This window comes from Falco naumanni, chromosome 10 (genome assembly GCF_017639655.2).
Source record: "Falco naumanni isolate bFalNau1 chromosome 10, bFalNau1.pat, whole genome shotgun sequence".
Lineage (NCBI taxonomy): Eukaryota > Metazoa > Chordata > Aves > Falconiformes > Falconidae > Falco > Falco naumanni.
This window is the reverse complement of record NC_054063.1, coordinates 16,242,943-16,256,928: the sequence shown is the minus strand read 5'-3', so window position 1 is coordinate 16,256,928 and position 13,986 is coordinate 16,242,943. Positions and strand designations below refer to the sequence as shown.

The window sequence follows — 13,986 nt, the reverse complement described above, 5'->3', positions numbered from 1 at the left end:
ATGGAATCGGAAAGCCTGCTAATGAGAATTAGGACAACTATTATTAGAAGCTAACTGACAGATTTGAGATGCAAATTAAGAAGACGGCAGTGAAGTAACAAGACATCAGTTCATGCATATTTATATGTGTTTGAGATGCTAGTTCCTTGATTTAAGGTACAAATCTGCAAGCGCTCCTCATCCTCAGATGAAATTGTGAGGCATCATTCCAATGACTCTGCTAGCACGCTGGAATACATCAAAAAAGATTTTGTTTGTGTTGTAGAGCAATGTTATATCTCAATAGTATTCTGGAGACCTGCTGTGCAGCTACAGATGTATAAAAACAGGCTGTGAATTGATTGTGTGTTGACAGGTATTCACCATGAACAATGCTTCATCTTATAGCTGTTTCCTTTAATTGGGAAAAATTTTGTAAACCTAGGAAAAGTGCACAAAAGGAATCAACACCTAATAACATCTAGCTGCCCTGCATTAACACTGTTGTAGAAAACTTTTGCGTGAGAATGTGCATGTAAGAATACCACCATCAAAATGCGAACCCAGTTGTATCAAATACTTCAATGTAGCTGTTTGAGTATAGACTTGTGAAAACTCTTACAAAATTGACGTCACTCCCTCTAAAATACACAGAAATAATATTGCTTCCTCTATTTTCCTTTGGCTCACCTTTGCATTTCTTTTCAGCCATTCTTAGAGCTGCCTTTTGGCTAATATCTAAGATTAGGTCTGTTAGCTTTCAAGAGTTGAAGTAAAAGGTAAAGGATTTAATTTTCTGAGAATGTTTTCCAGGTGAAAGGAAGTTCATATTTAAACATTCTCAGCTTAATCCTCCAAATTAACAGTGAAGAAAGTAATTTGTATCTGCTGTGCATGGCCTTAGGCATGCTGCATCTCATTGTCACAAAGATGGCAGTAACTTTCACACCTAGAAGCAGCTGTAACTGTAGCCTACAGAATACAAGCTTTTTTCCTAACAAACAAGACTGCATACTGAGAAAGCTTCCATATGCAGCGCGGGAGGGTTTTTTCTTTTTTATGTTGTGGTGTGCTATGTGGAAAAGCAGCCATGAAGATCCTTCCTCCTTTTTGTCATGTGCCTGGAGTATCTGGAGGTTATCCAAAGTCATCAAAATTGATTCAGGTTTGATTATTAGTGACACAGTTTTTCTTGTGTTCACCATCTGAGATTTAAATCACAGCTGTTGAATCTTGAAATACTACTTAATATCCAAAGCTGGAAAAAGAATGAATGTGTTTATTATTTTTTAATGAAAACTCGCTAGGAGTTAATGATTATACAGAGACAGTGCTTGCAGTCCTTTCTGCTTACGTTTCTTAAGTGAAATAGTTAAATATTGTAATATTATTAATAACTATAGTTAGTTCTTTTACCTTAGGATCCAAACAAGGAGCAATTCTAAAAAGACATGAAACTGAGTATCACTGCACTCGACTTCATAGGAAATAATCTTCAGGCTTTAAAACTGCTAATGATGATATGGAAGCATTATATGATGACAGGGTTTTTTTCTATTTGCAAGTCTATTGAAATGCATTAATAGCATTCTTGTTTATTTCAGTTCAAAATTTATGAGTCTATAAAAGAATACATAAGTAATATGCTGTACTAATGCCATATAAACATAGTAGTAGCTATATTTAAATTCAGGAATGCAGATACATTGGGTCTGTGCATGTCCTGAAATTGGTTGTATATCAAATTGTTTGTTGTTCCCTGTAAGAACGTTCAATTTTCAAGACTTAGAATCGATGCTAAAATAAAACTTACTAAACTTCAACCCAGTCCAATAGGAGTTTTCCTGCTGATGCTTAGGATATTTTATGGAATATTTTAATTGACCAGATAAAACCGAAGTCAGATCAGATACAAAAGCTGTGGCTTTATACATAGCTTTTGTCTGCTTTCATGAAAATTGTGTTACTACATTTGCAGGGAAAGGCTACAGGCTTATGTTTCAAACCAGAACCTTGGGATCAAGCCTAGCAGTACTCTCTAGTGATAACTTACCATATTTCGAGTGGGACATTACCCAAAGGTTCATTTTACTAATATTTGAGTGGCTGTACAGTTAAAAGCTGCAGGTGAAAGTTGCTACGCAAACGTAGGAATTTTATTGAACAATATTCATTCATATGTTCAAGAAAAGTCATCCCTTTTCCAAGGGTATGCCTGAAGTACAGAGTAATGCAGAACAGCTGCTAAGGTTGTAACAGAAGGCTTAATTCATTATTATGAAGAGCATGGACTTACTCTTTTGGATGGTTAAACCATCCATCCATAGCCAATTTTGTTTGGTATAATGCTTAATGAAATGCTTTTGATTTGTTCTGATTATAATTTTTCATGCACTTGACGGAATGTCGTTTGCTGAAGATTTTTCCCACCAGGAATGCGTAGCTGTACCTGTATAAACAGGACACTGATGGCTGATGGGCCAGTAGTTTTAAAGTATTCTGTGCAACTTTTTGTGCTAAAGGTTCCTTTTCATTTGTGTTTTCATATAATTTGCCTTGCAGTTTCATAATATACATCCTGTCAAAATAAATAAACCCAAATATTCTTTTAAGTACCATTTTCCAATCCTTGGTTCAGATCCAGCTAAAGGAAGCTCAATATCATTTGTTGCTGCTTTCATTGAACAGCACAGCTGGTTTCTTCTGTCTCCTTAGTACACCCCTCAGTCTGTGTACAAATGGGAAAAGTTTGCAAACTCTTTAAAGCATTTGAACGAAATTCACTGTATTCACAGTGAAGGGGAAAAAAAAAAGTGACGATGGAATTTGTGTGGACTCGCCGTCAGTTTAGGGAAAATCTCCAGCATTTCACATTTCTTTGGTTGTGTATTTACATCTTGCTTAAGGCTGAGAAAGCCGTGAGAGCTTTTATGATTGCCAGTGACTTCCAGTTTATGCTAAATGATGCAGTATTCCTATGTGGCAAATAGAACCGGTAGCTGTGAGCTGCTGTTTACCTCGGGCAGAAATCCGTGCTTGTGCAGCTGTGAGATGGGACACATTCCCAAGATCCCCTATGTTCAGTGACTTGTGCTGGGAGCTGGACCATCATGCTGCCTATGGGCACACCGCATCCTTGCCTCATTCACTGCTGGCTCTTGCCAATCATCTCCGCAAGACGGGCAGCCGACCTCCTGCCTGCTGGAAGCACTGTTCCCTGGAGCTAGGTGGAAGGGTGGAAGATAGGGTCCAGCTTATGGCCAAGGAATGGGAGCATCAAAACAATTGCCTGGTGAATTAGGAGATTCCTGCAAAGTGACAAATATGCTTGGGGGCCACTTGGATCCATCTTCCCAGCCTAGGCTGAACTGCCGAAGTCTTGCCCTGCTGGGCTCAGTGGAGAGGTATGAGTTACAGTTCAGCCCCACTGCCAGCTCCTCAGGTTGCTTTTTATTCCACCTGCTTTTCATTGCTCTTGCACCAGCAGGGAAGGGTTGATAATTGCATTAATCTAGTGAAACGACTAACTAAGGGCCATAGGTGAGTTGACAGTGGATTAGAAGGTGAAAAGGTAGGGCATAAACTTACCCATGGAAAGGTGATTTTTTTTGTTTGCCCAGGAGTAAGCAGAAACAGCACCTGATGGAGCAGAAACTCCAGTTCTTGTTACTTCTCTGATTCCCACCAACTATTCCTGGTCATCTGCATCCTAAATCACCTGTGGTAGAGAAGGTCAACAGCATGAAAGGAAGCGATGAGTCACTGGAAACTGATGAAGAATCATCATCTGGGGGGAAAAAAACCCTCCAGGTTCACAGGTGGGAGGGAAGGTTGCCTTGCTTTGACCTAGCTTTGGAGAGGAAGTAAAAACAACTGTCTAAAAACAACAACAAAAAGGTGGAGCCCAGAAAATGCAGAGGACTGATAGTAATGAAATAAGCTGCAAATCAGTTGATCAGAAGAGTACAAGGATTGCTGATGAAATCTTGTAAGTTGTTAAAAAGGCACAAGGGCAAAAGGAATGATTTCTGGGTGAGAATGGTAATATAACTGCAGTGTAAAAAAGCAAGAGGATAAAGAGGTAACATCCCAAACAGTTGGTGTGTTGGATGTAAATTTCTCCTGACAGAAAAATTTAAGGTGGCTTACATCTTCATTCACCGTTTATTTTCCCCTGTTACAGAAGGCTGTATTAGTTAGTTTAGAGGGTTTATAGGATTAACCTTTAGTGTACAGCTGTAGAACCAAGCTTGTACTCCAAGCCTGTAGCAATACCCACAAAATATCAGTGTTGAGTAAATATTTTGAATCTACATTTGCATAGTAAAAAAAACCAACCCAAAACCCCCCAAACCCAAAACAACTCAGAAAAAGTCAAACACTGTATTGCAGCAGAATTTTGGAAACAAGTCACTAACAGTTAAGGCAGTTTCAGGTAGGTGAGTCTAGGTAGGTAGTGTGCAAAAGCGTAAAAGAGCCGGGTAATACTATTACAAAAATTATGGTTTGCTAGCACTGGTTTTAAAGGCATCATGTAATGTTTTGGAAGTTCTGGAGGACTAGGGAAAAACCTACTCTTTTTGAAGGAAGGTAAACAAAATGACTTGGGTTGTTAGAGATACCTCTGTTTGTGTCCCCCAAACAACAGAAAGCTCAGAAGATCACTAGTCCTTTCAAGTAGTAATTATGAATGGTGCAAATTTGTAGGGATATAGCTATCAGTTTTTTAAAGTACTATAAATATAGTTGATAAAGATATTGGATGATACTAAACTGAGAGATGATAAATATTAAAAGCATAGGATTTGTAAATGGGATTTAAATAAATTATTTTTGTTTCAGTATGACCAAATCTGAGATGACGTTCCTGGAAGAACTTGGTGCTCTCTTTGTGTAGAGGCTGATAGGCCACTCTGGGAACAGTACGGTGGATTTAGCTGCAATCTTTTTCAAATTAGCATCAGTTCTTAAGTGCATTCCTGGTGTATAAAGGTGTACTGTGATACTTCTGTGTGTACAAAGGGGCATACCAGGCAAGAGGGAAGTTATCTTACTACTTTGTCATTTTTATGACTGTTGTTGGAATAATATGCCAAATTTGACACTCCTAAACGAGGACAGACATGAAATGAGATGGGAATTCTGACTGATGTTGGGAGTATGTGAGACTGGTAAAAAATACAGTTTTAAATGTAAGAATCAATGGGAGTTGAATCTTTTTGGTTTATCAGATGGGATGTGGACGCATACCTCTATTACAGTGAAAAAACTGTGGGAACCTGAACTTTGATTATAACTGGTTTTTGAGCCTAGCACTAGCACACCTCGGGGTCCAAGACTGAAACATGAAACAGAGCAAAGGTGCTAAGGCGGACATTTAACTACCGCAGCAACTTGGGACTTTAAAGATTGAAGCGGTATCTTTTTCTGCAAGTAGGGTTGCATGTAAGCCAACGGCAAGATGCTTGTAAAGTAGTCTTGTGGTTTGTGATTTAAAACAAAACAAAAAAAAAATGGACTTATTGATAAAGAATTTCCCATCTAGATTAAAAACTTATATTCACTGTACGAGCAACTCCACTGATGTGCACTTGCGTAGCATTTGCTTTTCTACCCAGCATTGCTGCAGCTTCCAGTGTTTATATCTTTTTTGTAGTTTAAAGGCGTTATCCGTCACTGTGTAAGATGATGTCAGAGCAGTTGTTTTCTGCCCCCAGCTGTCTCTAGAGGCATGACACACCAGAAAACTCCAGCTGCTTTTTTTTTTTTTTATTGATGGGTCTCAGTGTTTCACATATTCACTTTGACTGGACAACTACAATCTGAAACCCCTTTATTTAGCTAGCAGCAAGTGCTGTGAAAATTACTGAAATTAACAACTTCAGTATAGTTTTTTGCTTAATTTCCTCTTTTTTTTTTTTCTTCTTTTCAGCAAATGAAAAGATTGAGGACATCAATGGCTGCCCAAAAAATAGGTCTCAGATGGTAAGTAGTAAAGTATTCTGTTGGTTGTGTGTAGGTGGTTGAGAACTGAGTGAGAGTATGTGACTTCGATGTCTGAGACATGTAATAACAATTTTTAATTAGTTTTTCACAGTAGTGAGAACAAAGGTATAATCTGAAAAACATTAATATTACAGTTCTTGCCCTGTTGTACTTCCCAGTAGTTGAATTAGGCCTTATAATTTATCACATACTTAATCAATATTATTCTTACATTGGTACTTTTATATTTCTGAAATAACACATAGTTAAACAGGAATGTATAAAAATAAAATCTTGTTCTTTTATATAGACAGCAGTATTAAAAATACAGAATTACATATTTAATTTGAAGTTGGATTGAGAGTTCCTATAGCCTTTGAAAAGAAAATAAATGAGCAAAATGCACTAACTGAAAAAATCTGAAATTGTAAACCTCAAGATGGTTTATGTATGCAACTTGGGTTTAACTGGTAAGGTTTAATTTGCAAAAAAAGCTGGTTTATATCTTGCTTGTATATAATATTTAAAAAAAGTTTTAAATTTAAAAATGAATGTGGTAAAATTAAAGGCATATAGTATCTCAAGAGTACATGTGGTATGAGTGTTGCTGAAGCTAAAATTATAGGCAGAACTTTACTAAGAACATAAATAATAAGAAACTGATTATTCAAATGCATCTTAGGAGAGGAGCATTTAAATTCTATGATACTTAAAAAGGTTATTTCCTTCTGTATCTTGAGAAAAAACTCATTTTAGAATATAAACTCTTAAATCTCTCCTTTGCATTGCAAATGCTCGCTTTGGGATACATGAAGTTATTTTAATGTTTGTCATTTTTATGACTCTGTTCCCAGCTGCCCCTGCCTCCACGATGGCAACCTGTGCACCACCACTCACATAGTTAAATGAAAGATTAAAGGTTGGATGAGAGTTTGCTATCTTACGTCAGAAACTGCACTGCATCCTGTTGTTCTGTTTTGGGTTTTTGTTGGTTTTTGGAAGTTACCAATCTTGCTTAAACCCACAGAGCAAGCGCTCTGTAAAAATAAAGCCATCTAAAAGATTTATCATTGCTACTTCATACTACTTTGAAGCAATTGGTTGCTATTCTTGCTGTACCCACAGCAGCTGTCTAGAGTATAAATAATTGAGGAAATTTTGACAATTACACTTGTGGAACGTTAAATTATAGTATCATAAGAACTGAATTTCAGGACTGGAGTCTATAACAAATTCCAGGACATTGTAACTAAGTCACTTGAAGTCATTATTCTCAATGAAGGAACAAGCGCAGTTCTGTTGGACAGTCAGATGCACGCTGTAGCTTGCTTCTAGAAGTCAGATCTGTTTATAGGCAGAGGTATGCAGGGGGCATGTGCTGGGTCAGGAGTTGTGAACAGTGCTGGAAAGAAGTGTTTGCTCTGCGCTGCCTCCTCTGATGTTATTCCAGCCACTCATTTGGGAGGGTGGACTGAGCAGCACTATGTCCCCTGCTCATGAGACCTAGTGCATCAGTCATAGCTAGGGACACCAAGTGGTTTTTCTCACATGAGAAAAGCCAGGATTACGCTTATGGCTTGCTTTTATTAAGTGCATGTGCTTAGAGCTCTTTTATCATCTTACAGTAAAGATACTATGGCAAAAACATAAGTATCTTCATAGAGGCGGTGGTCATGCAATTGCTTGCAGTGTTTAAGGAGACAACCCTTTTGCAGATCTTTTGTGTTCTAGGAAGAATGTGTGTGTTACAGTCTTTGTTTAGATACAGCAGCCTTCATCCCTTGCATTTCAATGCACTTTCCTCTGGAGAATGCTTGTGAGCTATATTAAGCGGGTGGGAGCTGGTGTTTGTGTCTGGTACTTCTGGTTCAGAAAGGCAGCAGAGGCTATCTAGTCAGTTCAAACACTCAGCCAGGTGATGTCTAGTCTTATTTTTTCAAATGAATCTTTCAGGTACAGGTATCTCTATTGTTTTGTCTGTAAGGTGGGCACGGCAAATGAAGAGGGTTGGGGGGGGGTGGGGGGAGGGAACCAAACCAAAACCAACACAAAAAGACACTATAAATGAAGATTTAATTTTGCTTATGAAATAGAAATATAACAGAAGCCTCCTACTATCGTCTTTTCCCCTGTGGGCAGTTTTCTCCTTTGTAGGCTCAGGATGCCATGGGCAGACACACGCGTGAGCTGAATTGTGAAGAGCCAGCTCATGTCCAGCCAGATGTATCAGCTTAGAAAGCTGGAGCAAATTGGTATCCTCCAAGCCCATTGAAGGGGGTGTGAAAGCAACTATACATGCTTCCATGTGGCGCAGGCCTAGGCCAGTAAAGCCTGCCAAACCCTAGTGAGCTCAATCCAGAGCCAGATTGGGTTGCTTTGCATTGTTGTTCCCATTGCTACAGTGTTGGAAAGCATCATACAAATTTGCCCAAATTGAGCATTAGGGACAGCTTGGGTCTGTCAGGCTCAAAGCCAGCGCTAATAAGCCTTGTCAAATCAAGTTCAGTACTGCAGAACCATTTGGGACCATCAGTGCTTATCGACCTAGTCCCAGTGCCAGAAATGACATGACAAAGACCCCCGCTGGCTTTATGAAAAATCAGTTAGGTGAGAACCTATCGGCCATCGTCATCTTGTCTGGGTTTCTCTGCTGTGGGGAGGATCCCTGTCTTCCTCTGCTCCAGATAAGAGTTGGCTGGCTTTCATATAATTTATTATAGACTATTCTATATCTTGTTCTCTGTGTAAAAGACCTGTTTCAGGAGTTTCTTTTCCAAATCTCTCTATTTTTATTCTGTAGATACTCCTCTAAACAAAAGCCTGTAATTGTGATGATTAATTCCAGTTGGCATGCAGAAAATCCTGTGGTTAAATAGAGGATGTAGTGTTACGGAGCACAGGCTCTGGGACCAAGAACGTTTGGAGACCATCACCACAACTGCATTTCAGTTTTTAGGATGAAGGCCCAGATAATATTGGCATAGTTCTTTATAACTGGGCAAAAGAGAGTAACATAAGACTAATTTCCTCTCCTACATGCTTCTTAAAAAAAAAAAAAAAAGCCCGAGGTCAATAAACTCAAGTAGGGCTATCTCTGCTAATTTTTTGTTTGGTTATAGAAAAGAGATATTTTTTTTTTTCTTTCTTTCAATTTGCCTTTTGTTTTGGGGGTGATAGTAGAGCTCAACATTCGGCATCCTGCAGAATCTGGACTATATAGAAGGTATTGTTTAATACCTGCCCTTGTAGATTATTCTTACTGATGTGGGTGCCTTTACAAGTGCTGAATGTGACCTATTGTAAAAGGGTTCACATCACTTATATTAGTAAAATGACACAGTAAACAAAAAATAGAGTACTTAAGTGCATTGTTATAGGCTATACATTATATATCAAGTCTGACTGTAATGGCAGCCTATACAAATTCTGCTTTGTAGGGGCTGTGTTCTGTCTGTGAGGAAATACGTTGTGTAAAATGCTCACAGGTTCTGAAGGACATTTCCCAGTGACATTTTAGCACAGTGTGATAGCTTAGCGTTTTATTACCTTCTATATTAATATAGCCTTTTTGTATAGCATGGCAAGGAGGGAGAGAGAGGGAGGTTGTCACCACCTATGATGTGATCATAGCAGATGAGATGTCATAACAGATGAGATAATGGTAAAAATTAGATTATATTAAAAGAAAAAAAAAAAAAAAAGGCGAAGAAGAAGGTGTTTGAAAGATCAGAGTGTTAAAGTAGAGAGCCCCTGGAAGTGAAGGAAAGAGAAGCTCCATATCAGCTAGACTAGAAGTGACTGGGGGGAGAGAGACAAGTAAAGAAAAATAATTTTGAAAATGTGGACATGAAAATAAAGAAGAGAGGGCTTATACTTGCCAGTGAAAGGGTATGTTGGCAGACATGAGCAACTATTGAAGCGTAACTGAAGATGGGACTGGAAGAGGCAATAAAAGAAGTAGCAGCAAAGTGTCTTATAGAAGAGGTAGAGGGGGTTTTGCCCCCTTGAATGTAAAGGTAAGAAATACTGAATGTGACCTTGGAAAGAGATAGGACATGTCCCTATATATATGAGGAAGAAGTATGAGAAGAGGCTAATGAGAAAACAAATTTATTTTTTCCAAGGTTCAAAATAAAATGAAAAAAAATCATCATAGATTATGATGCTATAGAAGAGCTGGAGTGTTAAGTGTGAAAGTCTGAGAAGTGATGGTATGTTACCCTTGTTACTGAAGTGTGAAGGAGTAGGGTGGCAGCAAAGCTGTCAGTGCTGGAGGGAAGGGGATGGGGGAATCTGTAGGTGGATACACCAGACTCTTTCATCTTTCCATGCTAAGCCTGGGGAAGTTGTGGGACACCCAAGACAAGAATTCAGAGCAACAGAAAAGCGTGTAGGCTGAACCGACACCACAGTTCCCTCCTATAAATAGAGGAGGAAATAACTGTGGTTTGCATGTAGGTTTCTGGCTGCGTGTCATTATTTTTAAGGATGATTTCTTTGTGTACATAAGTATCTGTGTTATCAAATAACAAAAAGGAGATTGGGGGGTTTTGTGTGTTGACCAGAAGTTTTTAAAGAATCATCTCTTTCTGATGTGGCTATCAAGCTGTCCTAGTAAAATAATGCTGCTCAGTCTTTCTACTACTGTTTGTTTTGCAAACAAAGAATCTCATACTGTAGCATGGGGCAGAGCTTGCATTTGTCCCCAAGGACTTTGAGATTGAGGTGAAGGCTGTGTTTTCGATATGATGACTTGATTTGCAAGGAAACCTTACTCTAGCGATGGCAATTTGACTATTTTTTAGTAGTCAACTGATTTTTTGTATTCTGAAAATGAGCTGTTCTGTAGTGCCTGTGACACCCAAAGTCAAAGAACAGTTGGTATGAAAATTCCCCAACCTGGTAGGGACCCTGGTTTGGAAGGGAGCAGCGCAGGGAGTTTTATTTCCGTTGTTGGAGCCAGGTGTTTGCTTCCCTCTTCCGTGTGACCCTTGCCAGCTCCAACCCCTGCTCTGTGAATCTTATCGGTGAAAAAAGCATTAGATGTTGAAATCTTCATTGTTTGTGTGTATGGCACATACTATACATATTTGTGTCTTTTTCTCAAAGAACACTTTAATGAATTGAAATAAATGTGAGTGCTGCTGTGATACGGCCCATACTTAAAGGGTACAGTTGCTTACACGTTAGTGAGTTGACTGGTAGGAATAATACGAGCTGAGCAACTAACTGTGTTTGTGTTAATATTCACTAAGTGGGTGAGCTGATGTGTTTTGTACCAATAACTAAAAATGGCTGCTGTATTTGAAAAACAGATAAATTCTTAGTTGCTTGTATTTTTCTCACAGAAAAATTATTCTGTCTCTGCTCTTCAAGAGCAGGCATCCATTTTAATCTGCTCCCCTAAGCATTTTGAGTATTTTTATATGCCCTGTGTTGTCTAAATGTGCCATAGCTAGGTGCAATAAATCTGGAAGGCTGTTGCTCCGGCTCCCTCTGGGTTGCTGGGGCTGAAGCCTGGTCCATTCACCAAAGCTGAGGAGGACTCTGCTGCCTGGACATGTGCTGCTAATTCAGGGGAGCAGCTCTACTGGAAAGATCAAAAGCATCACAAGCATGTTTTTCCTTTGCAAAATCCTAGCGTGGGATTTTTGGAATCGTATCCCAGTGGTTAAATATAGCCATATATTTCCAAGTAATCCTACTCCGAGGTTGCTCTGAGCAATGTAGTAAAGGGAGCTTTTCTGGTATGCCTTCCCCCTGCTTTGCTCGGGGAGTTTGTGTCTTGCTGGCAGTATTTATTTAGAAATTCAATCTGTTTTAATGTTACTGCGGTAACAAAAGGGTCTCTTTCAGCCCTAACCCGTGGTACCTTTCTTCACAGCTGAAGGTTAGCTGGGGGGAGGGGGGGGGGGGGGGGGGGGGGGGGGGGGGAGAAGATGTTACCTGGAGCTGTGCCAGACACCCGCTTAGCTCTCTCAGCTTGTCTGGGGGGGGGGGGGGGGGGGGGGGGGGGGCGGGGCACTTGGCCAAATACTGAGTTTAGGAACATTTCTGTTGATCACATGTGAACCAGTGCTGTCATGTAGACAAGAATGATTAACTACAGAGGTGATCTGCCATGTTGCTTGTACTTAGATGTCCTTCTTATTCACTTAAATAACGACTGTTGCTCCTAGATGAGATTCATTTTACTGCCTCTATTTTTCTTCCAGAGATCCAGACTGTGGTTACGCTGTGACGCTTACCGCTTGTGTATTGTTATCAGTGAGACAGGCATGGTCGGACCATAGGTTTCTGCGTTGCAGAGCTTGCAGTCTAAATAAAACCACAAGCCACCCTCCCACTCCTGCCCTCATCCTACACGGAAAATAACATGATAAACAGAGCTTGACTGGATTGGGAAAGGCCAATATATACATCTCCCTGCCATAAGGCATCATAAAGTGTCACCAAACAGATACGTGTTTCGTTTCTGGAGGGAAGGGCTTCTAAAACTCTCCTGCATGCAGAGGTGGGAGATAAGGCAGTGCGTGCGTGCTGTCTGCCCGTTAGGTGGTATGTGGTACCTTCAGAGACATTGCTGATGGCAGTCTGTCATTTCTGTAAGGGGATCATCTTTGCGGTCCCCAACCTATTTCTTTGCCCTTTTCAGTGATGCAATAACTTGGACATCATTTGTCCCTGAAACAGTATAAGGTTCAATACAAAGCAATAGAGAAAAAGTTATTTTAATGGAAAAACTGGAAGATGTGAGCTTAACTGTAAAAACAGAATTAGTTTCTATTTGATCATTTATTTTGCTGTTAAACTGAATTATCACATCTAAAATAGCTATGGTTCTGCCTCCCATGTGGACTAAATACATGAAACAGCAGATGTGTTAAGGGGCCAGGGTCGGTGCACATACATACGTACGTGGCGATTGCTGTATCTTTCACTTATGTGTTTACAGCTGCACCGAAGTCTAGAAAAATAACTCTGTTTGCCATGTCTATTATTTATGCAAAATTATTACATGAATATACCTTTTATGCAATACTTTACAAACATTCAGCTTCTTGCTGTTTTGCATAAATGGGGGGAAACGGGAAATCATGGATGACAGTCTGTAGCTTCCTGCGCCTGTGCGTCAGGCGCGTGCCGTGTCTGAAGCGGTGTCCCTGGTGAGGCCGGAGTAGGTGCCGCAGAGTTCATTAGTTTCCCTGGGACTCTGCTGGTGTTGAGCTTGGTACCATGAGCAAAAATTGTGCTCGGACTAAATTTTGTGTGGAGTCTGTCACTTCTGGTTTTAATACAGGGCTAATGTTATCTGAGCCTTTACTAAAGAAAAAAGGTTGATGGAAGGACAGGTGGAAATAAACATTCTTTTTTTTTTTTCTGTTTTCTGGGAAATTAATTATTTTTTCTCAATGCTGGTGACAAAGACAACTTTTTGCTGCCATTTTGGAAGACTACAGTCACAGTCACCTGAGTTTAAAGCTTAGGTCAATAACAAGAGTATCTGCTCACGTCTGCAAGCTTATTCGTGGTTTCAGAGTTGTGCATTGTTGCTTTGCTTTCTCAACTGAAACGCCACAGTGCTTGAAAACAGTACACTGACACTTAATATTAAACAAGAATGTTTTAAATTCCTCTGTCAGGTTTGTGATGTAAGAATGCGAGATGTAAGAATGATGTGAGATGCTGTTTGTATGGTGGTTTCTTCTGGTACCTAGGTCTTTGCTGCTTTTTACAGGATATGTAGTACTAAGCTCTTCACTCTTGAGTATCTGAAACAGATCGTAGCTTTTATGAAGCGTTATATGGCCCAGAGAAAAAAACTTTTTGTTGAAGTGTCTTGTCATAGATCTTTGATTTCCAGCCATTGCTTATATACTGTAACTGTGTGATAGTGGTTATTTTAATTAGTCTGTGAAGGTAATACATACCCAGATAACTTTATTTTGCTTTTTATGTAGGATTATGAAATATATTTAAACAGCACTATTGTATTTGTCCGAAGCAATTATGCAGGTGAAT

General features: G+C 39.5%; 1 protein-coding gene across 8 annotated transcripts in view; it reads left to right on the top strand.

Annotated features, from left to right (window-relative positions):
* NAV2 (neuron navigator 2) overlaps window positions 1-13,986 on the top strand; it is a 223,246-nt gene that overhangs the window by 61,105 nt on the left and 148,155 nt on the right. For all 8 annotated transcript variants that reach the window (XM_040608723.1, XM_040608724.1, XM_040608725.1 and 5 more), the window contains exon 3: window positions 5,912-5,964. In XM_040608723.1, coding sequence (XP_040464657.1) covers window positions 5,912-5,964 — 53 coding nt within the window. The remainder of the gene's footprint in view (window positions 1-5,911; window positions 5,965-13,986) is intronic.